We start from the raw sequence: 26,850 nt of genomic DNA, 5'->3' as shown, positions 1-26,850 counted from the left end.
TTCAAGTAAAATTCCCGTGTTTTTCCCTAATCGTTTGTGGATTTTCTCCTAACATATTCACGTCATCCGCATAGACAAGGGAAAATCTACTCCAACAAGTAAATTTCAATACGAATGATCTCATTTCATTCCATGAGATTTCCCTGCATAATTTTATTAGAGCGACTACCGTGCTAACTGAAGTTAGACTGCCCATCCAGACTAGATTTAATGGTTTTCGAAGCCTTCATTGCAGCAGAGCCAGAATCCTCCAAACGATGTGAATGCGGAATATCAGGCGTTATCTGCAAGTACGATGGTGGAGCATTCCTGAAGTTCTGCATCAGATCTATATGAACCCGGGAGTTGCGAATGGAAACCAGAACGAGAATTTTCAGATTTCAACTGTAGACATTACACGGCGAAACATCTCCAGGTTTAAACCTCTGAAACTTGTCTGTATAGCGTTAAGTAATAACTATTGTTCGACCGCATTAACACATCTCGTATCGGGCTGCGCTCGACGGAAACAACGGTGGGAGGGCGGAGCGGACATACCGCACAACAGACGAGACGCTGCGGCAGAAACAACGGGCCTGCAGCATGATTCAAGCATATTTTAGATGCTTCTGTCGGCCACGGTGAAGAATACACTGAACATCAATCACCGAGATTACTAGGGAAATGGTTAGGGCTAGGATTTTGATGATCTATAAATCATAAAAAAAAGTCCTAAAAACAATGCATTTATGACCTAAAAATCTAAAAAAAAAAATGCCCTTGATCTTACATAATTGGCTTACAAGCAAACATTCTGATGGGGGCAGATAAAAAAGTTATTTTTTTTTCTTCCACCATGTTAATAATGTCAAAAGAAGTGCTTGTATAGGGACATCATTTTATTTTTACTTCAATTTTTATTGTACCTGAGTTTTTAATGTACTTCACTCCCACCCCTTCTACGAATGAAGTTCAACCGTCTTCCACACAGATCCAAGTCATAGTAGCCTTACCGTCACAGTACGTTCCAAAAATATGTTCGCGTTTGCCAATGACGAAAGAGCTTTCAATATTGCATCATTTTCGCACAGGTACTATCGTCCATTTGCCTACGTCGCATTCCGGTTTTCCCCACCAGCTTCTATTCGCCTCTGGGTAAAGGCTAGTGGCTGGGTTCTCTTAGCTCTTTTCTGAGAACATTAATTTCTGTTAGGAATTGGACATATACGTAATATTATACCCATACAACTGTTTAAAATAACTTAAATAACAGGCCTCGTTAAGTAATTAACTGTCACGTGATTTCCCTCCTTTCTACGATCCTCCGACATAATCACTTGGACGGACAGTAGATAGAATGTCTGAGTAATTTTATCTTTTCGGATCGAGCAGAAGTGGAGATTGAATTTACAGTACGTAAGGTACTCTTTTATAGAGTAGGTACAGAATTATTTCAACATGAGTTAGGCCTACTAGTACGAAGGACGAAACTGGTAATTGGAATTACATACATTAATGGAAATGAACCGCCACCATTTTGAAAAATGTGTTTAAATATCCATATTATGATTATTTTTCAAGTTAACTTCATTCTCTATAGTGTACGCTAATGTGCTATAGACACTCTAATATACACTGCATAATGAATACGTCCGCATGGATAGCTCAGTTCGTGAGTAAAAACACTCATTGTTAATACTGTACTGTATTTTGATTAAACAAAAACCTAATGAAAATTATCAAACTCAAAAGCTTGATATTTCCTAGTTTACGTAAATGGATGAATTACTTTTCTTCCCTCCTATACCTAGTAAAGTGATCTGTTTGTATATTACGCCATCGAACTCCAGTCATGGAAGGGGTTAGCAACCGTTGATTCAAAGGTATAGGCAGGTTAATATCAGAAATGTTAGTAAAAATAAAATGATGTCCCTGTACAAATTTTGGCCACTCGACCGCAATTACGAGGGCCGTAAAAAATTAATTCGCCAGCGATCGTTAACAGAAAGAAAACACAATTTCATTGGAAAAATTTATTGGAAGAGACACAGCAATTGTTGAGCTATTTTTCAACATATTTCCCACAGTAACTGAGACATTTGTCCTATCATGGTACCGACAGACAGAGGGCTTTCAAACGCTAGTTCCGATCCCAGGCGGCAGACTTCTATGACACAAGGATACAAAAATTGATCCCACGGTATGACAAATTTCTTAATTCCAGTGGGGGATATGTTGACAAATAGCGCAACAATTGCTGTATCTGTTTCAATAAATCTTTCCATGCAATTATGCTCCTTTTTTCTGTAAACGGCCCCAGGGAAAATCACCTTCTGGACGACCCTGTAATTGCGGTCGAGTGGCCAAAATTTGTATAAGCACTTCTTTTGACATTATTAACATGGTGGAAGTAACTTTATTATCTGCCCCCATCAGAAGGTTTGCTTGTTAGTAGGAAAAGAGGTTTTGTACTACCTAATATTTAGACTAGTAATTAAATTAAATTCTAGAACCAACATTTAAGTTTATTTAATTTTACACAATTTTTTATAAGTAGTACACTTTAATTAATTGTTTTACCTGATGTAGTTTTAATGTAGTCCACCACAAGGCCACTATTATCCGGAACTAGCAGGTATAGAGGAGTCTATATTGAAGGGTGGATGGACTGATCCATTACATGGGGTGTACTACGTTAAAATGGCAATATTTGTATAGAAAAACGATTAAAATAAAATACAAAATAATGGGTATTAATGGACAAAATATGTAGAGAAAATATCAAAGGAAATATAGAGAAAATATCAAAGGAAATAAACATTATTTTACATTAATATTGGGGATTTATGGCCAAAATTAAATGAAAATGCCTAAAAAATGACCGAATAAAACAAAAATTGCTCCTATGAGCTGAAACAGGCAAAAAATGAAAAAAAAATGCCCTAACAAATGTGTCTTAAAACAATGAGTTTATCACCTAACATATAAATATTAAATCAGCTATGCTTCTGGCTTAATAGAAAAAAAATGCAATTTCATCAAAATCCTAGCCCTAGTCAAATGGTACTGGACGCAATGCTGCAAACATTGGTCTGTAGATCGACCCTCTACCGGTTTGGGGGGGGGGGGTGGAGATGGATACAGTATATACCATTTACCCTTAAAGAGATTCTTATTCAGACGCTTGTGATGCCCCAGAGGTGATGATCACTGTTGTAAACGAACGTACCTGTACCTACCCTGTGACGTCACATATACTTCGAACCAGGCAACTTCTTTCCAGTTTATAAGTAGCTGAAATACGAAGCCTAGTGATTAGTAATAGAAGTTATGTAGGCCTATGTATTTATCTTTGTCGTGTAACATGTGACTAATGAACAGCGAGCACGCCAATGTCATACAGTTTTTACGAAACCGGAGTGAAAAACAAACTGCTACATTTGACTCTCCAAAGCTGCATTAAAGATTCCGTTTACCCCCGGATTTCAAGAAGGAAGGTGCTACTTTAGTAGGCAAACTGCAGTAGAGTGGTGCCAGCAAATATGTTTCAGCACACGAACGCTTTCCGTATTGAAGTGTATCCGAAGACATAATAAATTTGAAGAATACTGAAACATGCTTAAATTATACAGCATGTGTACGTGTGTCGGAGGACTGCATGCAGCACTTCCTATGACTCGAGTACTTTATTTTCTTTATGTTTTACAGCGATATCTTTCCGAAGCAACTGGCTGAGAGGGGCCAAAGGTCAAAGGCCACGAAACAAGAAATGCGGGAAGCTGTTCACCTTTGAGCGCGTGTTTTTTCAACGTAATGTCAGCCTAAGTGATCAGTCCTGCCACTATTTCAAAGCTTGTACAATAAAATAAAGCAGCTATCGAAGCACAGATTGCAGTATGATTATAATAATGTGATGTTAAACGACAAAAAATGCAAATTGTGATATGAATAAAATATAGTTCGCTTTCACTAATTGACCTGTTATTTAAAGTCGCTGTATCAACTACTGTAACAAATATAAATGACACTCGGGAGGAAATTAAACGCAGAATAAATATGGAAAATGCCTGTTATTATTCGGTTGAGAAGCTTTTGTCATCTAGTCTGCTGTCAAAAAATCTGAAAGTTCGAATTTATAAAACAGTTATATTACCGGTTGTTCAGTATGGCTGTGAAACGTGGACTGTCACTTTGAGAGAGGAACAGAGACTGAGGGTTTTTGAGAATAAGGTTCTTAGGAAAATATTTGGGGCTAAAAGGGATGAAGTTACAGGAGAATGGAGAAAGTTACACAACACAGAGCTGCACGCATTATATCCTTAACCTGACATAATTAGGAACATTAAATCCAGACGTTTGAGATGGGCAGGGCATGTAGCACGTATGGGCGAATCTCGAAATGCATATAGATTGTTAGTTGGGAGGCCGGAGGGAAAAAAACCTTTAGGGAGGCCGAGACGTAGATGGGAGGATAATATTAAAATGGATTTGAGGGAGGTGGATATGATGATAGAGACTGGATTAATCTTGCTCAGGATAGGGACCAATGGCGGGCTTATGTGAGGCCGGCAATGAACCTCCGGGTTCCTTAAAAGTAAGTAAGTAAGTAAGTAAGTAAGTAAGTAAATAAGTATCAACTACTAGGTATTTAAAGTCGATGGAATTGATGACAACGAGATGGTATTCGGCGAGATGTCGCAGAGAATCGCCATTATATTATCTGACATTCGCATTACAGCTGGGGAAAAACATAACAAAAAATGATTAGCCAAAGTGGAAATCAAATCCACGTTTGAGCGCAGTTTCGGACCAGTAGACAAACGCGCTTATCGCCTGAGCTACGCAGTAAAATTAACTTTTATTTGTCTGTGAATAATCTTCTAGATCAGGCCTGCACAAGGTTTGCGCTCTCCGAGCCGGCTCACAACTCATTAGCGGAATGCAGATATTAGTTCCGGTCTGTATAAGGGTGGACTGGAAGAAGGGGTGATCTCGTACAAAATATACACAAAAGGAAGTACTATTACGAGTGTTTATGAAATGAATTCCCGTTTAGTGTTTGCAGAACTATCTTGGACTATTATTAATTAATAAAGGAATATTTATTTTGCAGAAATAATAGGAACTCTATAACTACTTAAATGTACAATATCATTTTGTTATACTTTTATTTATCAGTACATCAAAACGAGGTTTTGTGCTGCTGGCAGCTGAAAGGAACAGTAGTCTACTGATCGTAATGAAACATCAGTTACAGATGTTCGATGTCTGCCTTTATTAAAGTTGATTATAGAAAACAGTTGCTCACAAATATAAATGTTGAGCCAAACATAGCAATCATTTTCACGGCCAGCCTGTGTAGTCGTGGATATTATTGCTTATGTTTAGTCTTGTAAAACTCAACCAGGCTAGAGTAGTAGTATTATTCAAACGATCTTTAGACCTTAGGTCACATTGAAGATCAATAAGTTCGAGCTGTAAATCGTTAAATGTTAAATGTTATGTTCTGTCTTTTAGATTCCTCCATACTGTACTGTAGCAGTAGGTAAGCAACGTGTAACAGTTACTGAGAATAGGCCTACACACTGCACTCCACTAGATAGTTGAGTGGTCGTTTACCTCTCCTCTACCTATAGCAAGTCTGTCATTCTGACGTATCTTCCTCTCCGTTTCGGCGAGCGGTAAACACAGCTCTCCCGCTCCGAAGGAGCTCGCGCGCTCGTTGAGCGCTGTTTGTGCAGGTATGGTCTAGATCCTAGGGGTCATCCTCATTGGAGTGCTTACGATGTTATGAATGTGTGTGTGTGTGTGTGTCTAATGTCTACCCACTTCACTTTCGTGATTCGGCTTCCGCATACTGTGGATAGATGTCAGGACTGTGACCCACTTGCAAGTTGCACACAACTTCGGCGGGCCACGTTATGCATGATGTGTGTCTGTGAAGAGTTGTGTCGTGTACTAGGGTGAGTGTATGTGTAAGTGTTCGTGTAAATGTAGTGTAGAAAATTGATGAGGATGATGATGGTGGGAAAGGGAGGAGGGGAAACCCGGTGCCGGCATGTAGCCTACTCCTGTCTAATACCACCAAGGGAGCCGCCAGGCTTAACGTCCCCATCCGAAGGACGAATCACTATCAACAGTGACATATGCCATCTCTTCACATGCACTGCGGAGAGATTTTGGATTTATCTCAGGTATATTTGTGCACAATTTAGCGATTAGATGATTCTATGAAAAAATGTTCTATATTTTCTGGCAAATGATTACACCTTCTATCAATCAATATTGTTTTGCATTATGAAAAATAAACAAAGTTGCAGAAAGAAAAGAAATTAAGTATATATAGACAGTAAAATTGCTGACTGAAACTCGTTTAAAACATTAATTTACAAGCATGTAACTAGACATGGTAACATTGAGAAGTTTACTCGATTCCAAGCAATGGTGATGTAACCCAAAACAAGAAACTAAGAATGGAATGGGACTGGAACAGAATGGAATTTTCTGGAGGGGGTCACTATGACCCAGGACTGGGGTCTTTTACGATCTGTTGAGCTAACCTCAATCTAAATGCATTCCCAAACCCTAAACCAGCTGACTACACTACGGTTCGCTGCGTAAAACCCCCCTCCACCGTGCGTCGCCAACCGCCGTTCGGGGAGTGCTATGGTATGACGAAATGAAGAAATGTTGATGCCTAATATGAGGAAATGGGAGAACCCCAACTGTGACCTTGTCCGCCTCAAATGTTACTACGGATTTTTCATTGAAAAATTCCAGACCTGACCGGGAGTCGAACCCGGACCGTCTCTGTGATAGGCTGAAAGTCTGAAAGTCAGCCACCTTAGGAGTAGAGGAGACTTAAGGCTGGTCCACAATACACCGGAAACAAAAACAACGAGAACGAAAATATTGTTAAATTTATTTTGTGCGAGATCGTGCGTATTTGCTTGTTTTCCGCACAGAACCAATACGCTGTAAGTGTGAAATACCACATTCAGTATTCCCAACGTAACACACACAACAATTTCCCTCTTCTTACCTCTTAAGCGCCACATTCATTTTACTGCTTTAGGCTTTTAACATATTATTTTTAGAGACGTTTAACATAGTAATAATTATAAATTGGAAACTTACCACTGCAATTTCACCTAAATTGCAATGTTAATTATTGTTTTTAAATATTTGCAAAAATTAAGTAAAGTCTACTACTCCACGAAACTTATTGCATTCCTGATACAAGTAACATTAAGGAAGCCGTGAAAAAATCAACAAGATTCCAGATGCCGATGTTATTCCTGCAATATGTTATATAAATAATAGTCTATTGTTAAAATATTAAAATGAAAAATAAATCATTACATAACCTTACCGTTTGTTTTAAGTTCGCATTTATAGACTGGGGGGAAAAAAAGACAGACGTATATCACGGCCTGCTGGAGTATAGTAAACACAGAAAACATTTTATAGCAACAATGTTGAAGAAAGATATTTTGGTTTTCAGAAGTTGCCGTCATTAAACAGAAACCAACATGGAGATTTCATTGCAATTAATTAGAAATTCGTCTTTCAGGTATGTAATAAACGATCTTCGCACAAAATAATGTACGATACACGAGCGGTATGTTTGTTTTCATGTTCTCGGAAATTAAAAAAGCTCAACTACGTTTCGCTTTTTCAATGTTTTCCTCGAACATGAAAACGTCAACATACCGCTCTTGTAACGCATATTACTATTATTGGGTTATATTACGACGCTGTATCAACATTTCAGGTTATTTAGCGCCTGAATGAAATGAAGGTGATAATGCCGGTGAAATGAGTCCGGGGTCCACACCGGAAGTTACCCAGCATTTGCTCGTATTGGGTTGAGGGAAAACCCCGGAAAAAACCTCAACCAGGTAATTTTCCCCGACCGGGATTCGAACCCGGGCCACCTGGTTTCGCGGCCAGACGCGCTGACCGTTACTCCACAGTTGTGGACAAAAATAATTTAAAAAATGTATTTAAATGTGAGCATTCACAATTAACGAGAAGCTTGCCGGAGCCCGGGAAGAGGAACGCGAAAGTTAATTGTGATTACTCACAATGCTCACATTTAAATACATTTATTTTAACAATATTTCCGTTCTCGTTCTCGTTGTCATTTCCGTTCCCGGTTTATTGTGAACCAGCCTTAAGATCCCTCAAAGACTGCAGTATATAATGACGAGGTCAGAACGTTTTCTCTTTACAGGTAGATGAGATGACATTTCTTGCACCCTTGTGCAGTGTTGTCGGCTCTGGTGACGCAGCTCTATGATCTTGACGAGTGAGAGATGGTGCTGGATTACAGTGGGATCAATTTCAAGATCAGTCGCTGTCGAGTAAGCCCGAACAGCGAAGCTATCTTAAATAAATGCCTGCATGCAAGAAGGAGACTTAACGCAAAATGCTGTATTTATTTTACTGGGTGTTTGTATAGTTCAGCGATGTCATCCCGTTCTGTTATGTGCTGTTCTTCAATTTCGTTCCAGCAACAGCATGCGTTCAAACCTTACCTATCCTGCTACCCCTTTCCTATATGCTAGACGTGATAGGGAAGTACAAAACTAATTGAATATAGTGCAGTGCTCGAACTCATGCTAAAGAGTAAAGAGCACTGTAGTCATCACAATTTCCTCAATTATTTCAATATTTACTTTTTATTTTAAATAATAAAATAACATTTTGTTTCAGAAATAATATCAATGTTCAGCAGTACGTATAGATGTAAACAGTTTTATTTTTTTACGAAACCTAACTAATCTAGGTTAAGAGTCGACTGATAGGCAGTTATTTATGTTCAGTTTTAAGGATTGCAACTGCTAACGTAATATAACCTGATATAGAGAATGTTATATTTAAAAAACAAATGTCAAATGTCTACAGCACGTCATTCAAATTAGAAACATGAACTCCTGTGATTTAAGAAAATGTGTTTTGACATTATAAACATTGTAATTGCAATAATTGAGCAATGAAATAAAAACTTAGAAAATAATTACTTTTTGTTTTTCAGTGTGTAAACAGTACTTACGTACCAGTATTTGTTTCTTTCTTGCAATGCTTCGTGACACAATATTCAATTCAAATACAGTAGGCCTACTTATTGTTTTCCCTTAGAAGAATATACTATATCATTTAACGTGAAGTACTGTTAATAATAATAATAATAATAATAATAATAATAATAATAATAATAATAATAATGTTTTATTTTCGCTGGCAGAGTTAAGGCCATAAGGCCTTCTCTTCCACTCAACCAGCCTTAATCAATACAATACATAAATTTAAATTACAAATATTTTCACTACACTTAAAAGGTTCTCCAGCAATAATCTTCACTACACATTTATTTAAATTTAGATAAATCTATAAGGTAAAGTAGTAACTTAATTTATGAGCTAATTTAATTCAATGAATTATAATTAATTTAATATCTGAGATAGCTAGTAAAATGATGAAAATTAATTTAATATAAGCTTACTAGGACTATGTTACAGGGTGAATATATATATATATATATATATATATATATATATATATTTCTATTTCTATAATGAGAATATTAATGTAATTGCCATTAGAGGTTTTGTAAATCTATTTAGAGAAATTAATGATAATAATAAGAATAAGAATGGACAGATGTTAGTTTCATTATAAGTAACAAATATTAATCAGCAATTCATCTGTTAAGTAAGAATTTATGTAATTTTGACCTAAATGAAGCTATTGTCCAACAACCCCTTATATCACTCGGAAGCGGGTTCCAATTTCTAGCAACTGAAACTGTATAGGATGAAGAATATAAAGATGTCTTGTGGTAGGGTATAATGAGTAAATTGTTATGATGAGATCTTGTACTTAGCTGATGATATGCGGATAAATTTTGAAAACGAGAAGCCAAATACATTGGGGTAGCGGTGCGCAGAATTTGAAATAAGAGAACAAGAGAATGCAGGGCTCGTCGATCGCTTAGCCTTAGCCAAGACAGAGTTTGGAAAGACGGGGAAACATGATCATACTTACGAATATTACAAATATAACGGACGCACGCATTATGCACACGTTGTAGCCTGCTGCTCAAATTTGCATTTAGGTTACTTAATATAATACCGCAGTAGTCAAAGTGTGGCATCACGAGTGTTTGTACAAGGATTAATTTTAATTTATCAGGAAGAAAGTTCTTCAGTCGCTTTAATGAGTGAATAATGGAAAATATTTTTTTGGAAGTGTGATTCACTGTGATTACTGTAATTTATAAATAAATAGTCATCAAATCATAATTATATTTCACAAATATGTCAATTTTCAAATAATGTTTGTGCTTTATCCCTCTCTTTTTTGTATGACGTATGTCAGGCACTTATAACATAAATTGTTTAATTTGTATGATTGTGATTTTCCCTACAGCTACAATTCCTTCCTTAAGCCTTGGTTTTTCTAAACAGTCGCATGCGAACTGCGACGTGCGAGGCCCGCCTCGCACAAATGCGGACTACACGAGAGATAGTGAGTGGTTTCTATAGCTGGGAGATGCGAGGTCTGCGCACCTCACAGTTATAGAAACCACTATCTCTCGTGTAGTCCGCATTTGTGCGAGACGGGCCATTTATTGTTTATACAGTACAAGCACGTCACACTTACCACAACAACAAAACACGCATATATAAAAGAACCCCAAATCTTCTAAACAGTAATGGTGCCTATATGAAACCAAACTGCTAATCATAGGCGGATTAAGAACAGTTTCCTTGTGGGGGGGGGGGCAAAACAAAACCATAGAATCCTCATATAACGGGGATATGAGGGACATCATTTATCTCCTTCCCTATTTATAGCTTGATCGTGGCACAGTATATCGAAATATCACAGCCGTGGGACTGATACCGGATGGTCTATGGCGAATCCTCGGCCTCACTTCCTTTCACCCACTTTGATCTTATTACCTGGTTTGTTTTTTCCGAGGTTTTCCCCAACCATAAGACAAATGCCAGGTAATGTTTTGGCGAATCCTCGGACCTCACCTCATCTCACTACATCTCACCAAAATGTTGTAGAAAATTGTAAGAAATTATAAAAAATTGCAAAATTGTAAAAATGGTAAAATATTGCAAAAAATGTAATTGTAATTGCAATCTTGTAAAATTTTGACTTGTTCCACATCTTAAAGCTTCATTGCTAATGTAAGATCTATGGAATATAATAAATGAAATGAAATGAAAAATGTATTTTCGGGGGCATGTTTTTTACAGTGTTACATCCATATCCGCGATGTTTCGGACCGAGTTGTATAGGGCTTGAAATGTAGGTCTACTACAAATATAACAGGGCATGACTTAAAACAATCTCCCTCTTTTTCTCTCTCATACAGAAATACATGAATATATCAATAAAACCACGTAACAGTGCTAACAGAAACTCTTTTATATCAAGTATCAATACAATGATACTGCTGCCACCTACAGGCAAATTACTTGAAAAAGGCGTCAAATAAGATAATTTTAAAATATCAGGCATATAAGTTAAGAGAAAAGAGGACATTTCTTGACATCATATGAAATGTAAACTCTAATTATTTTATTTAATCTCGCCTTTACACATTGTAACGACATCACTTTTCTTTTTTCTGCACTTTTGTGCAGTATGTTATTCGTATTTCTCCAAGTGGCGGCCTGAACACCTGCAGACTTCTAACACATAGTACAAGCTGTTACAAAAGAAACATTGCAGTGCTTCCATTCCTCCAATGAGGTATAGAAATTCTTAGGCCCGGTTTTATAAATACGGTTAACCTAAAGATTGTGTTAAACCTAAGTTAAACCTAACAGTGAGTTTAACTCAACGTGCCGTATTACAGAGTCTTAGTTAAGTTAAACCGTAGTGGAATACGATTGGTATTACTGCTAGGAAAAAAAAAAAGACGATCGGAGCTCTTTAATTATATTATTGATTTAAAATAGCCGACACTCGGGGAGAATCTTCATTAAGAAACATCTTTGTTCTTCGATATCACAGATGGTATCATAAAAAACCTATAGAGGACCAATACCGCTTACTTCAATATGCTTGTCAGACTTAACCTCAAATAGTTTCTTAACGCTGGCTACCAACGTTATACTCCCAAACACAATGCAGCCAAACTAAACCTTGCATGACCTTCCGCGACGTAACTCCATACAGAATCAACTGAGTAATGAAATAATAATATTAGTGTGTGTATTTTATGTGTTGTCTAGAATGTTTATGAAACAGAATTCAGCCAAACAATACAATTATATGTGAAGAGTTCCCTGGAAGAATGATGGATGTCACTTTCTTGTCGAAAATGAACCAAGACTGTCAATGCATAGCTTAAGACATATACAATGTACATACAAAGTTATATGGCATTAACACTGATAATCATTGTCCAGTAATGATCGGAAAATCACAGTTAAGCTTTGAGCACTAAGCATTTCAAACTTTCAATTGCTTCTCCTGCAAAATGTATTCCAAATGACATCCCTCATTCTTGCAGTGGATTCTTCATTTAGTAGTCTAGTAAAGTTAGGTAATATTATTAGTATGTTTATGAATCAGGCCCCATAGTAAATCTTACGGGGAGACTGTCTGCCACACACAGTACAATGCGGAATAGGTTCATAATAGATTTATGGACACCTCCGAAATCTTCCATCGTTTTCAGTACGCCTACTACCACAAGAAAAATAGTGCCGTGCAACTAGTAATTGATGCAGAGATTCAACAGAATGTTTTAAAAAATAAAAAATAAATCATTTATCTTTTCAAACAATCTTTAAATTCAATCCCTAAAACACATATTTTTGAACTTTATTTTTCTGTTGCATGTTGTATCCGAGTTTCAATTTTTCGAAACAAGGTTAGGACTATAAGCCTAATTCTGAAGGTTAGGACTGTCTGCTTCGAAAGCAACAATCTGTTTTAAAACTTATATTCATTTATGTATATTTCAAAGTGGTGCACTCTAGTCCGAAAAATTCTTGGCCGCCGTGGTCGTTCAGTAATATTGATCACTCACATATCGTCACTCATAAGTTCTTGGAAAACGTCTGCAATATCCATGTGCATTGCGAGAACCGCCATCTTGCACTGTTGAACCTTGAACTACAGTTTAAACGGCAGAGGATTCACGATCAAGTTAAACTCAAGTTAACTCAAGATTAACTAGTAGTTAAGGTTTATAATACGAAGCAAAACGAAAAACTTCAGTTTAAACTGAACGTAAGGTTTAAACGGCGTTTATAATACCGGCCCTTATACATTCAGAAATTTAAAATAAATATTATAGTCCAGACACACGATCTGAAGACATTAATTCATCAATTTAAGCACAGAAATTTAATCATAAACAAAAGCAAACAAGATCTTTTGAATTCAATATTTTCTAACGTTAATAGAAAAAAAAAAGAGTTCAGCCTATGCTGCTGACACAGTCTAGTATATACAGTCAGGAAGCTCAATACTTACCAAATATGCATCCATAGATAGTTGCTAACCACCAGGATCGCTACTATCGCCTCATCACAGACCCTTTCCCTACCAGACAATAAAATGTATTGTACTTTCGATATCGTGTTCTTTTGAAAAAAAATAACACCTTTTTTCTACTATTGAAATATGAAATACATAAGATTTATATATTATTTTCATAAAGTATGTATTATATTTTATAAACTCAACTTCCTGGATCTTTCGGAAGAAGGATAACTCTGACCTCTTTTTCTTACAATTTATACAAACGTCTCCTTGTCCCACATTATTATTCAAATTATTGTATTTTAGTCATTTACAGTTATTACAACCGATAACGAACATTTCACAGTTTACACAACTTTTCACAATAATGCGAAATACGGCACAGTCAATGCCTTTTCTATCTAGACCAGACCTGAAATGTATGTTAGGGTTTTCTATTTCGGTGTATGTAGCTCAGTGAAATATTACAACTTTATTGTGGATCATTGCTAAGTTTTATTTAGTGTAATGTGTCCATAAGTTCCGTTTACTTCTTGTTGCATAATATGTTGCAAAAATAATTACAAAACTGTGTTATTTTAATGTGAAGAGAATTTTACGTGTTAACATAATTATATTCGCATCAACATTTTAAGTTTAGAATGGAAGCTATTTTGAAGTTCAATAAAAACGAATTTACATTATAATTTTAATTTAGCACGTCTACCTTCCTTAATTGTAGACAGAAAATTTACCATACCACTCCTATGAAATTAGTGTACGTATGATTGTTTTTTATTGGGTTATTTTACACCGCTGTATCAACATCTAGGTTATTTAGCGTCTGAATGATATGAAGGTGATAATGCCGGTGAAATGAGTCCGGGGTCCAGCACCGAAAGTTACCCAGCATTTGCTCGTATTGGGTTGAGGGAAAACCCCGGAAAAACCTCAACCAGGTAACTTGCCCCGACCGGGATTCGAACCCGGGCCACCTGGTTTCGCAGCCAGATTGTTACGATTGATACTTCGTCTCTTAGATAGTAGATAAATACAATAATTCAGTACTCAATTGTAGTATTAAAATACAAATAGAATGTTTAATTATAATGTATAATTGCGAATATAGAAATATAAGTTAAATATAGTAAACATAACCTATAAATTCCATATGACATAACATATATAGTGACAGGGCATTGGAGACCATTAAAATTAGAAAGGGGCAACTGGTACAGTAAACATAATCTATAATTTCAACATATCTAAATATTCGTGCGGTGCAACTGAAAATTATTGAATCGTGCATAAATGAATGTACAAGAATTTCGCAATATTTAACCGAAATAAAGGCAGGTATTACACATACGAACAACGTAATTTTCACGCCAAAATAATATTACACCTTAACTCGCAAGGAATTATGTCTGAAGTGTCTCCTAATCATTGTTTTAAATTTTATTAATGTAATTACACTACATTTTAGAGAAATATATGTTACTCTTTATGCATTCCAACTAATTTATATGGTTGAAACGCCGCCCTTCGTGATCGGGTTAAGCGAGTCACATGGTCTGCCTTACGGCCTGTATTAGATTACGATGGCAGTGACACAGTCTATTGTTCCTACTACTCACACCGCTCCAAGCGGCTAGCAACTATCGCAAGAAATGCAAAAAATCATCCCAAGCTTCGTAACTGTATATACTAAACTGTGTTGCTGATATGTACAGAAGATACAGCTGTTTCAAAACAGGAACTTACTTTTGAATAACCGTATATTTTGGTTATGTCAGACTATTATGATTACATTTAAGTTTGGATTGCGAATAAAGAATAGTCTATGTCCTATGACATCCACTGTCTTGCGAAGCGTGACTGTGTGCCTTTGAAGCGCAAAGCGACTCACCTGTGACGGGCGCTTCTATGTCGATCATCGTCTTTTCCGACCGGAGTAATGTGGCGCCGTCATTGATGATGCGGAGCGCCGCCGCCTCGTCTATCCTTCCTTCGAGTATGAAGTGTTGCTTTAGCACATCTGGCCGCGGTTTCGCCGTCCGTGTGTCGAACACCTCTGCCGTGGTCAGCTTGTGACTAGGCGGGAATGGCACACCTGGAAAAAAAAAACACTCATTTACCAGCTCGTTGGAAGTCACATCTCCAGTCCACATGCCATCAATACAAGGTATTAGTCACGCCAGAGTGGCACCAGTGTTTCCCGCGACATAATACCGCCATTGATATTTCTACTGGCTGCCACACAATAGGCTCGCGGATTCGAATCATTGCGAATGATAGACAAGCTTCGCTGCTGTGACTTGCTCCAGAAGTCTTCGTTGAGCTCAATTTAACATGTAAATACACTTGAAATTCCCAAAAGAGTTGCCACACTACGTAAATGTATTTAAAACCACTAGGTATTATTATTATTATTATTATTATTATTGGCGGCCGGGTAGCTCAGTTGGTAGAGCAGCTGGCTACGGACTGAAAGGTCCGGGGTTCGATCCCAGGTGGTGACAGGATTTTTTCTCGTTGCCAAACTTTTAGAACGGCCCCGAGGTTCACTCAGCCTCCTATAAAATTGAGTACCGGGTCTTTCCCGGGGGTAAAAGGCGGTCAGAGCGTGGTGCCGACCACACCACCTCATTCTAGTGCCGAGGTCATGGAAAGCATGGGGCTCTACCTCCATGCTCCCCAAGTGCCTTCATGGCATGTTACGGGGATACCTTTACCTTTTTTTTACCTCTATTATTATTATTATTATTATTATTATTATTATTATTATTATTATTATTAACGTGACTATTACACTTTTATTACGTCACACTACTTTTGACCAATAAAACGGTACGAAAGGACGTCTTTCAACCAATCATGGCTGCTTATCGCACAATTTTATCGCGTCCCTAGCATTTGTTTAATTTTATCGCGTACCTAGAATTTGTTTATTTTTTATCACTACCCTAGCATTTGTTTCTTTGTTTGCCAACATTTCAAACTGCACTGGTCTGGACGTCAAAAGCCAGAAAATTACAAACCACTCCAGTCGATGCACTTTCACATATGACTCGCATTGGCATTCAAGAACAAGAATTGATAAAGATAACTGGTCATATATGAAGAGCACCATTCGGAAATCCTGAATAAGTTGAGGGATACACCATGTACATCAACGAGTTCACTTCTTTTACGCACACGTCCAACATCAACTGAACCACCAACCACTAAAACATTCAAATTTGAAAATTATACTTTCAATAATTGTTTCTTTTAAAATTATTCATGTTTATTTTTTAATTAAAACGTTTCTTGTTTATTTCATCACCCCTAATTAAAACTTTTCTAACACTTGTTTATATTATTTAGGTTATGTTATAGCTTCTGCTATATGATATTATGGATAGTCACGTATCAGAGATTGTTTAATACTAAGATTTAATGAAAATCATCTGTCAAGTGACGTTGATTACTGGGATCCGGATGACTGAAGTGAAATGAAAATGTTTTAATAAAAATGAAACTGAATCAACAAATCCTTCTTGACTAGTAACCGTCCACAGAGTTCAATGAAGATTCCATAGTTGGCACAACTGATAACAAGAACACATAATCATAAAACACAACTGACATCTAGCGTAATGTTGAGATGGTACAATAATACATTTGAAGACAGTTGGATTTTCGTAAGCCAATTAATATTTTATTGTATTGGAGTACTTTGTTACTTCTAATCTTTATATACTTTCTTCTAATCGTGAAATAGTCAGTTAAATCCCATTTGAGTCTTGATTTTCTCTAGATAAATCAAAACCTCTAGTGAGATTACTGTTGATAATCCTGTGACTCCTTAAACCATATTACCTTACGTATTCCGTCGAAAGATATGTGAAAATTTTCATTTTCGGAACAAGTGAGTTGTGGCTGACTCATATAGGTATATCAAATTCCTTATATAAAATGACAAACTAGTTTCAGAGCAATCAGTTCATTATCGCTTCAAGAAATACAAGCTAAATAAAATCCAACTCAGAAATTATCTTTTCTTCCTTCGTGTACTCGAGAGAGTGTCGTCTTTAACAATAACAACAATTTTACGTAGGTATATTTCTATGGACCTTTTTAGTCGGTTATTTAACTACGCTGTACCAACTACCAGGTTATTTGGCGTTTACAGAATTGGTGATGGCGAGATGGTATTCGGCGAGACGAGGCCGAGGTTCCGCCTTGGGTTACCTAACAATCGCCTTAAAGTAGCGGAAAACCTCGGAAAAAAAACCAACCATATAATCAGCCCAAGCGGGTAAAAATCGAACCCACGGCCGAGCGTATCAGCAGGCAAACGCATTACCGCCTGAGCTACGCCGTCGAGTGGTGATTCTTATGCCTCTTTTTTATCGATCTCCATATGAAAAAAAAACATTTTCTTCGATTTTCTTTCGATTACCTCTGTCCATCTTATTCTTTATACTTGACGATATCATAAAATATCAATGGACTACATTACCGTACACTTATTTGCCTTAGGGCCTATTTCATTGTCGGTTTCTCGAATAACGATTAAGTATTCATTAAAGACAATGAGTCTGTAAGTACCGCAAATGAGATTCTGGAAAGTTTGGTAGGCCTAATGACTCCTAAAATCATTGAACTTAATATTTCGATGTTAGGGTAATCAGTAACTCCTCTTACATGCGCAGAACAATCAAAGTATGCAATGATCTTCAGTTTCCGGCTGTTTTCATACAAAGCCTTCTAGACATACCGAAAATATTCACATTACTTGAAATGGAAACTATGATGATTATTGCAGTATAGCAATTATCTTCAGGTTAAGTATTCGATACTGTGGTTCCCAACCTTTTTTGACTGACGACACACACTCAACGCCCACGATATCGTGACACACTTATTTAATAATAATAATAATAATAATAATAATAATAATAATAATAATAATAATAATAATAATAACTACTTTTATTCTGGAGAAAAAGGTTGTCGAATATATATTTTATACCGGACGGGGAGAAGGGGTGTCAAAATTTTCAAAATTATGCCTGAACTGTGTGAAGAATATTCAATTTCTGCTCTAATTTTAGGATAAAAAAAGATTACTGTTCACTGCACGGGAATTCTGTCGTTTTTAACCTCTTTTCGTCCAACTAAGACTTCCAAAATCTAAGCCGAATTCAAAGAAGAATTATATAAGAACATAGTTATTCACACATATTTCGGTTCCATGATCAAAAATACAACAAAAAGGTGCCGTTCCAGCGCGTTCCCACAGAAAAAAAGCACTGATAACAACTTCTATGTAGTGTCGGACATCCAGTGTTGTAGATAGGTCGATGTTAACACACAATCGAAAATTCTAAAAGAACTAGTAGCAAGTTGAATGGCATTAGAAAAACACAAAGGTATGTGTCAAAAATCCCAACCTATCTATGCTGGATGTCCGATAATAGTAATATACGTTACAAGAGCGGTATGCTGACGTTTTCATGGTCGAGGAAAAGATTGAACAAACGAAACGTAGTTGAGCTTTTTTAATTTCCGAAAACATGAAAACAAACATACCGCTAGTGTATCGTACATTATTTTGTGCGAAGATCGTTTTTTACATACCTGAAAGACGAATTTCTAATTAGTTGCAATGAAATCTCCATCTTTGTTTCTGTTTAATGACGGCAACTTCGGAACACCAAAATATCTTTCTTCAACATTGTTGCTATAAAATGTTTTCTGTGTTTACTATACTCCAGCAGGCCGTGATATACGTCTGTCTTTTTTTTCCTCCAGTCTATAAATGCGAACTTAAAACAAACAGTAAGGTTATGTAATGATTTATTTTTCATTTTAATATTTTAACAATATTATTTATATAACATATTGCAGTAATAACATCCGCATCTGGAATCGTGTTGATTTTTTCACAGCTTCCTTAATGTTACTTGTATCAGGAATGCAATAAGTTTCGTGGAGTAGTAGACTTTACTTAATTTTTGCAAATATTTAAAAACAATAATTAACATTGCAATTTAGGTGGAATTGCAGTGGTAAGTTTCCAATTTATAATTATTACTATGTTAAACGTCTCTAAAAATAATGCGTTAAAAGCCTAAAGCAGTAAAATGAATGTCAAGCTAAAGCGGTAAGAAGAGGGAAATTGTTATGTGTGTTACGTTGGGAATACTGAATGTGGTATTTCACACTTACCGCGTATTGGTTCTGTGCGGAAAACAAGCAAATACGCACGATCTCGCACAAAAGATTTTTATTATCGTTTTTGAAAACTCGCCTATTTAAATTAATGTGAATTTTTCGCTTGATGGGTTGCACAGAGTTTCTCTATACGTGGCCTTATGGTTGAAAAGCTGAACTGAGCATTGTTGCAGATGTTCACGTTTCTTTGGTAAAGTCTGTCTCAAAATAAAATGTACCATATCAAAGACATCGTTGCAAATATAAAATGCGTTGTAAAGATACTTTCTGGATGCAATAAAATTTATTTTTTAATTCCAAAATTTTGCGACACACTCCATGGGGCTGCGCGACACACAGGTTGGGAACCCCTGCTGTACACAATATAAATAGACCAACAGTGTACAGAAATCGAACTGATTTCTTTATAAAAATGTAGAGAATAGGAGTTACAGGGACGTTTTCGGCGAATAAAGTTGCAGTCATGGATTTGTAATAAAGATGAAAAAGAGTACTGCTTAAATTAGTCTCGCGATGTACTATAGTTAAAGTTTACAAGCAGCATACCTGTGCACGCGTCCATCAGCAGTCCAAAGTAATGCCGGAGAACAGCGTAGTACAACTCAGTCAAAAGCAATACAACAGACTAACGACCTATACTTCGTTCCATAATATCTGAAAGGCAACGTAAATATTGCCGTCAGAGAGAGAGAGAGAAGGATAATTGCTATTGAACCAATGTCAGAGGTCTCATTCCACGCTTACATTGAAGTTGGGAGGTCTGAAAGTTTCTACCCTTACCAAATTTCAAGACAAGCGTCGCCTGTCAAGCATTATGTAAAGGAGTATATAACTATGTTAACCTTTAAATTGGCAAAACTTCATTTCTCATACTAGTTTATTAAACCGTGTCGGACTGTAAAGAAAACAACTATCGCAATGTACATATTTTATATGTTTATAGGTGTGTTTCCAAATTATATGTAATACGCTTTGTCAAATCTGGCAACCTTTTCATAAGGGAAGCTAAATTTATTTATTATTTATAGTGAAATTTAATTTTTCTACTAATTTTTTTGTGCGAGATCGTGCGTATTTGCTTGTTTTCCGCACAGAACCAATACGCGGTAAGTGTGAAATCCCACATTCAGTATTCCCAACGTAACACACATAACAATTTCCCTCTTCTTACCGCTTAAGCGCGACATTCATTTTACTGCTTTAGGCTTTTAACATATTATCTTTAGAGACGTTTAACATAGTAATAATTATAAATTGGAAATTGAAATGTTAATTATTGTTTTTAAATATTTGCAAAAATTAAGTAAAGTCTACTACTCCACGAAACTTATTGCATTCCTGATACAAGTAACATTAAGGAAGCCGTGAAAAAATCAACAAGATTCCAGATGCCGATGTTATTACTGCAATGTTGTTATATAAATAATATTGTTAAAATATTAAAATGAAAAATAAATCATTACATAACCTTACCGTTTGTTTTAAGTTCGCATTTATAGACTGGGAGAAAAAAAAGACAGACGTATATCACGGCCTGCTGGAGTATAGTAAACACAGAAAACATTTTATAGCAACAATGCTGAAGAAAGATATTTTGGTTTTCCGAAGTTGCCGTCATTAAACAGAAACCAACATGGAGATTTGATTGCAACTAATTAGAAATTCGTCTTTCAGGTATGTAATAAACGATCTTCGCACAAAATAATGTACGATACACGAGCGGTATGTTTGTTTTCATGTTCTCGGAAATTAAAAAAGCTCAACTACGTTTCGCTTTTTCAATCTTTTCCTCGAACATGAAAACGTCTACATACCGCTCTTGTAACGTATATTACTATTCTATTGTTCTATTAAAATTATAGCATATAGCCTATTAAACTATTGTATCCTATAGCATACTTAGCGAATTTAAGGGTTAAGAATGCCGCGGCCAAAATTAAGATAGAAGTTCTAAGAAAATATGTTGACCAGTATGACAAAATGTGTTTTACACCTGCGACAATGGACACTTTTTTAAATTCAATGATAATTTTCATAAGTTGTATGCAGTAGAAGTAGTATGGTACAAAGCCTGTAACAGTAGGAAATACAAAAATAGTGTTAAACGTGCACGTGTTTGTGACAGAAAACGTCTGGTTAAATACGTACGACAGGCGTCTAGATTAGAATTAAGTAAAAAAACTTTTTCTGAATATCTGTGTGAAGCATCATTACAACGAATATCCTCTAAACAAATTGCAGAAGGAGAAACTGCGTGACCTTTTGGGAAGTATACACGAAAAAAAATTCCTACGGAATAAACACTGCGGAAGAAATATGTAGAACATTCATATGAGAAATGTGAAAGTACGTTGAAAAACAAATTAAGAGATAAAAAAAATGTGGGTGTCAACTGATACGGACTTTGACGCCACACTGCTAATGAAGGAGCCGATAGACTTTGCCTGCTAACCTCTGAAGTATTAGACAAGGTTCGTTCTACAATACGTGAACTTCTGAATAGTGCTGTAAGTTTAATTTGGACGTCATGAGTAGGCCTATGTATGAAAAGTCTTGCTATTTGTCACATATGCTGTAACCTACATGAACAGATCGGCAAAGTTCCTTCTACAGCTTTATCCGAATATGATACACGTGACTTATCTTGTACAGTCTTAGAAAAAAGTTTTGTCGCGCAGATAATTTATAAATCCCAGAAAGGAGCCAGTGTGCATGATCAGACAAAACGAAACAAAACTAATTTCATTTTCTCAACTAGTCCTCCTCTTGTGAACCAAGCCGCTAGACCTCTTATCATGCGCACTGTCTCCTTACTGGGACTTATAAAGTATCAGTGCGATAAAACTTTTATCTAAGAGTGTACAGTAGAGGCAAAAAAAAAAACCAGACCGACCCTTGTAGCTGATTTCAGAGCCTTGTTCACTCCAGAGCACGATAGACTGGTAACTAAGACTTTCGTGGTTAGAATCCTGCCTGGGAAGGAAACTTTTTTTTGTTTCTTATTCAAATTTATTCCCAATACTTTTCGATTGCTAGTAAAATATCGCTGCAATCGAAAAGTATTGGGAATAAATTTGAATAACGAACAAAAAGAGTTTCCTTCCCATGCAGGTTTCGAACTACGAAAGTCTTAGTTACCAGTCTATCGTGCTCTGGAGTGAACAAGGCTCTGAAATCAGGTACAGGGACATAATTTTATTTTTACTTCAATTTTTATTGTACTTCAGTTTTTGAATGTACTTCACTCCCACCCCTTCTACTAATGAAGTTCCCCTCTACACACAGATCCAAGACCGCATATAGTAAACAGCACTGAGTGAGTATAGTACGTTCCAGAAATATGTTCGCATTTTCCAGTGACGAAAGAGCTTCCAATATTGAATCATATTTTCACACAGGTGCTGTCCGTTTGTCTACGTCGCATCCCTATTTCCTCCACCTGCTTCTGTTCGCCCTTCTGCAAAAGCAGGGCTGTCTTAGCTCTTTTCTAAAAACATTAATTTCTGTTAGGAATTGGACGTTTACGTAATATTATACAACTGTTTAAAATAACTTAAATAAAAGGGCCTCGTTAAGTAATTAACTGTCACGTGATTTTCCCCCTTTCTACGATCCTGCGGCATAACCACTTGGACAGTAGATAGCATGTCTAAGTAATTTTATCTGTGCGGTCGGGCAGAAGTGAAGATTGAATTTACAGTACATAAGGTACTCTTTCATAGAGTAGGTACAGAATTATTTCAACATGAGTTACTAGCACGAAGGACGAAACTGGCAATTGGAATTAGATGCAATAGTCTATAGTGCGATAATATGCACAAAAGAACTGAAGCCTGTATCGAAATGAACGGCCACCATTTTCAAAAATGTTTTTAAATATCTATATTATGATTATTTTTCAATTTAACTTCATTCTCTATATTGTACGCTAATGTGCTGTAAACAGTATACAGTAATATACACTGCATAATGAATACGTTCGAATGGCTAACTCAGTTCGTGAGTAAAAACACTTAATCTTAATACAGTACTGTATTAAGATTAAACAAAAACCTAATGAAAATTATCAAACTCAAAATCGCGATATTTCCTAGTTTACGTAAATGGATGAACTACTTTTCTTCCCTCCTATATCTAGTAAAGTGATTTGTGTGTTACGCAAGTATCATCGAACTACAGTCGTGGAAGGGGGGAGCAATCTGTGTTTCCGATTCTCTAAAGGTATAGCCAGGTTAATATTAAAAACGTTAGTAAAAATAAAATGATGTCCCTGTACAAGGGTCGGTCCGGTTTTTTTGCCACTACTGTACATACTTGTGGCAGACTTGCAGAAGAATTGTGATCGCAATTTTCTGACACTAACAGATTCAAGTTAATGTTACAAAAGCTGTTTGTTAAAGCACCATATCGTGTTTCTGAATTTTAAAAAAAAAGTGTATCGGAGTACCCATTCCTCCACCTTCAATCATTATCAGGCTGGGGAACGTGGTTGAGCGCATACAAAAGGACCGAATTTCCAATCAGTAAAGAAAGCGATGCAGTCATTTGGTTGAAGTGATGCCGTAGCAATCAAAATATAGCTACCAAGATCTTTTTAATGATGTAGGCATTGAATATAATATAAATTATATTTGCTCGCATTTTGGGTTTTTGCCAGCTGCTGTTGAAGCCTTAGAAACATCTGGTGGAGAACTTGCTACTTAAATAACACTGATTCGAAATCTTGGTCATGACTTGAATCGTACTATCGTACTAAAAATGGAACTGAGAAACGCATATGTACTGAGAAGAAAAGAAAACACCATTACATAAATAAGTGACAGGAAAATTGATAATGATTAAGTTATTAATTCATCACCAGTTTAGAAATATAACTTAAATTTGTAGAGCGAATCAATATAAAATATAAAATACTTGAAAATCTGAGTTATTTCACTTGAATCAACTGTACTGCTGCAAGCATGAGACTGTATCGTTGTTCAACCCCATGTCTCGCCACGCAACTATGCTGTGTTACATTGTGAGCGGATAGAAATAGTTTTTCCTACCCATACTTATCACGTATTACGCAAAAAAGTTACCCTTTGAAACAAGTACCATGTACGATAGGAGTGGATCAGGACAGCACATTTGCACATCTCCTTTTTATGTTAGGTTAGGTTAGGTTAGGTTCTTTTCAAACTGAAAAGACGAGTGAAGCGTACAGTTAAAATTACTCTAACCTAACCTAACCTAACCTAACCTAACCTAACCTAACCTAACCTAACCTAACCACGAGTGAAGCGTAGTTAAAATTACTCTAACCTAACATAAAAAGGAGATGTGCAAACGTGCTGTCCTCATCCACTCCTTGTACGAATAATTTTTAGACTTTAAGCAACTTTTATTTCTACCTACTTAGATATAACACGTGGAGCAAGTCCCCTGCAATCGGCAAGCAACATGTTTAGGTACAGCATGAAAACTCAGGAATATTATGGACAGTAAAAAATCGATCATACGGGAATGAATATTTAAGAAAAAGTGAATCTGATACTACATTAAAACAAATTAATTTTATTTCTTAGAATATAGTGTATCTATAAACCACAATAATAAATAAATAAGAAAATAAATAAATTAGTAAATCTATACTAATAATAAATCTGTAGCCAAAATTTTTCTGGTAATTTTCGATTTTCCAAAAATAATTGGTGTTAACATGAATAATTAATCATCCTGAAACCGAAAATCGCTTTTTTTTTTAATTTTTGTTTGTATGTCTGTCTGTCTGGATGTTTCTTACCTTTTCACGCGATAATGGCTGAACGGATTTCGATGAAAATTGGAATATAAATTAAGTTCGTTGTAACTTAGATTTTAGGCTATATGACATTCAAAATACATAATTTAAAAGGGGGGTTATAAGAAGGCCTGAATTAAATAAATCGAAATATCTCGCTTATTATTGATTTTAGTGAAAAATGTTATATAAGAAATGTTTCTTTAAAAATAATTTGCGATAAGTTTTATTCCTTGAAAAATTTTGATAGGACTGATATTTAATGAGATAAATGAGTTTTAAAATTAAAATAACTGCCATCTAAGGCCGTATAATGAAATAAAAAACAAATGACTTCGTATATAAGAGGCCTTGGACAGCAACAATCGAAAGCTATTAAACATAGCCTACAGAGAATGTTTCTGTGTTTGTATGCAGTAATATCGGAAGCTAATTAATTGTTTAATTATTATTTCACCATTGGACAGTGTAGTTTCTCTATATGGACAATAAATCTACAATGTTATTACAGTAACTTGTGAAACATATAGCAAATAATATAAAGTATACACATTAAAACTAAATGATATGTCAATTTTCATTAAACTATGGTTGCATGTAATAACAATTAAGAAACATGTTAAAGGAATTGTCATTGCACCAAATGATTACTCTCTGGACCAAAATGACTGCACTTTAATTATTTAAATACAATTTAAATTAAGTAACATATTAAACGATTTATCCTTCTATCAAACACGAATGTTCCCTGTATCAAACGTCCTATTTTAATTATGTATTTACTTTATATTTATTTCTAACAGGTGCATAGGAGCGCACGGGTACGGCTAGTAAATAAATAAAGAGAGAAAAAGAAAGATAGAAATATTATCTTAAACTCTCCAGCAATATGCTCAATATTTGCACCGTTTTCAAGGCATTGATGAATATTTACTTTGTGAGAAAGACACAGACGTGAACGTGTTTGTGACATGATGCCTTACCGATATACGGAGGCTTGGATTCTCGTCACAGCAACAGGCCACGTTGTACTGTTTCGCTGCTTTCTTTAGACTCAAACGCATTCTACTAAATCGACAGAGCAGTGTAACTGAATCTAATAGAACTACAGTAGAACTTGGTTATAGCGACCTCGTTTTGTGCGACACCTCGCCTATTACGTCAAATATTCTGTGATCCCAACTAATTCCCCATAAGACATATGCTTTTCTATCTTGCTTAATACGACAAACGTATATGCGTCTACCTCGCATATAACGTCATTTCCAACCTCAGTTTGGAATAAGATTTTATAAGAACCAAAGTATTTTAAGAAATATTATGTTGAAATCTGGCCCTGACAAATTCTTTACAGTCCCCTTCTG

General features: G+C 36.0%; 1 protein-coding gene across 3 annotated transcripts in view; it reads right to left on the bottom strand.

Annotated features, from left to right (window-relative positions):
• LOC138698530 (serine/threonine-protein phosphatase 2B catalytic subunit 3-like) overlaps positions 1 to 26,850 on the bottom strand; it is an 805,310-nt gene that overhangs the window by 287,488 nt on the left and 490,972 nt on the right. For all 3 annotated transcript variants that reach the window (XM_069824525.1, XM_069824526.1, XM_069824527.1), the window contains exon 2: positions 15,389 to 15,592. In XM_069824525.1, coding sequence (XP_069680626.1) covers positions 15,389 to 15,592 — 204 coding nt within the window. The remainder of the gene's footprint in view (positions 1 to 15,388; positions 15,593 to 26,850) is intronic.

Source organism: Periplaneta americana, chromosome 4, assembly GCF_040183065.1.
Source record: "Periplaneta americana isolate PAMFEO1 chromosome 4, P.americana_PAMFEO1_priV1, whole genome shotgun sequence".
Lineage (NCBI taxonomy): Eukaryota > Metazoa > Arthropoda > Insecta > Blattodea > Blattidae > Periplaneta > Periplaneta americana.
Note: the sequence above shows the minus strand (reverse complement) of the source record. Positions and strands in the feature narration are given on the sequence as shown.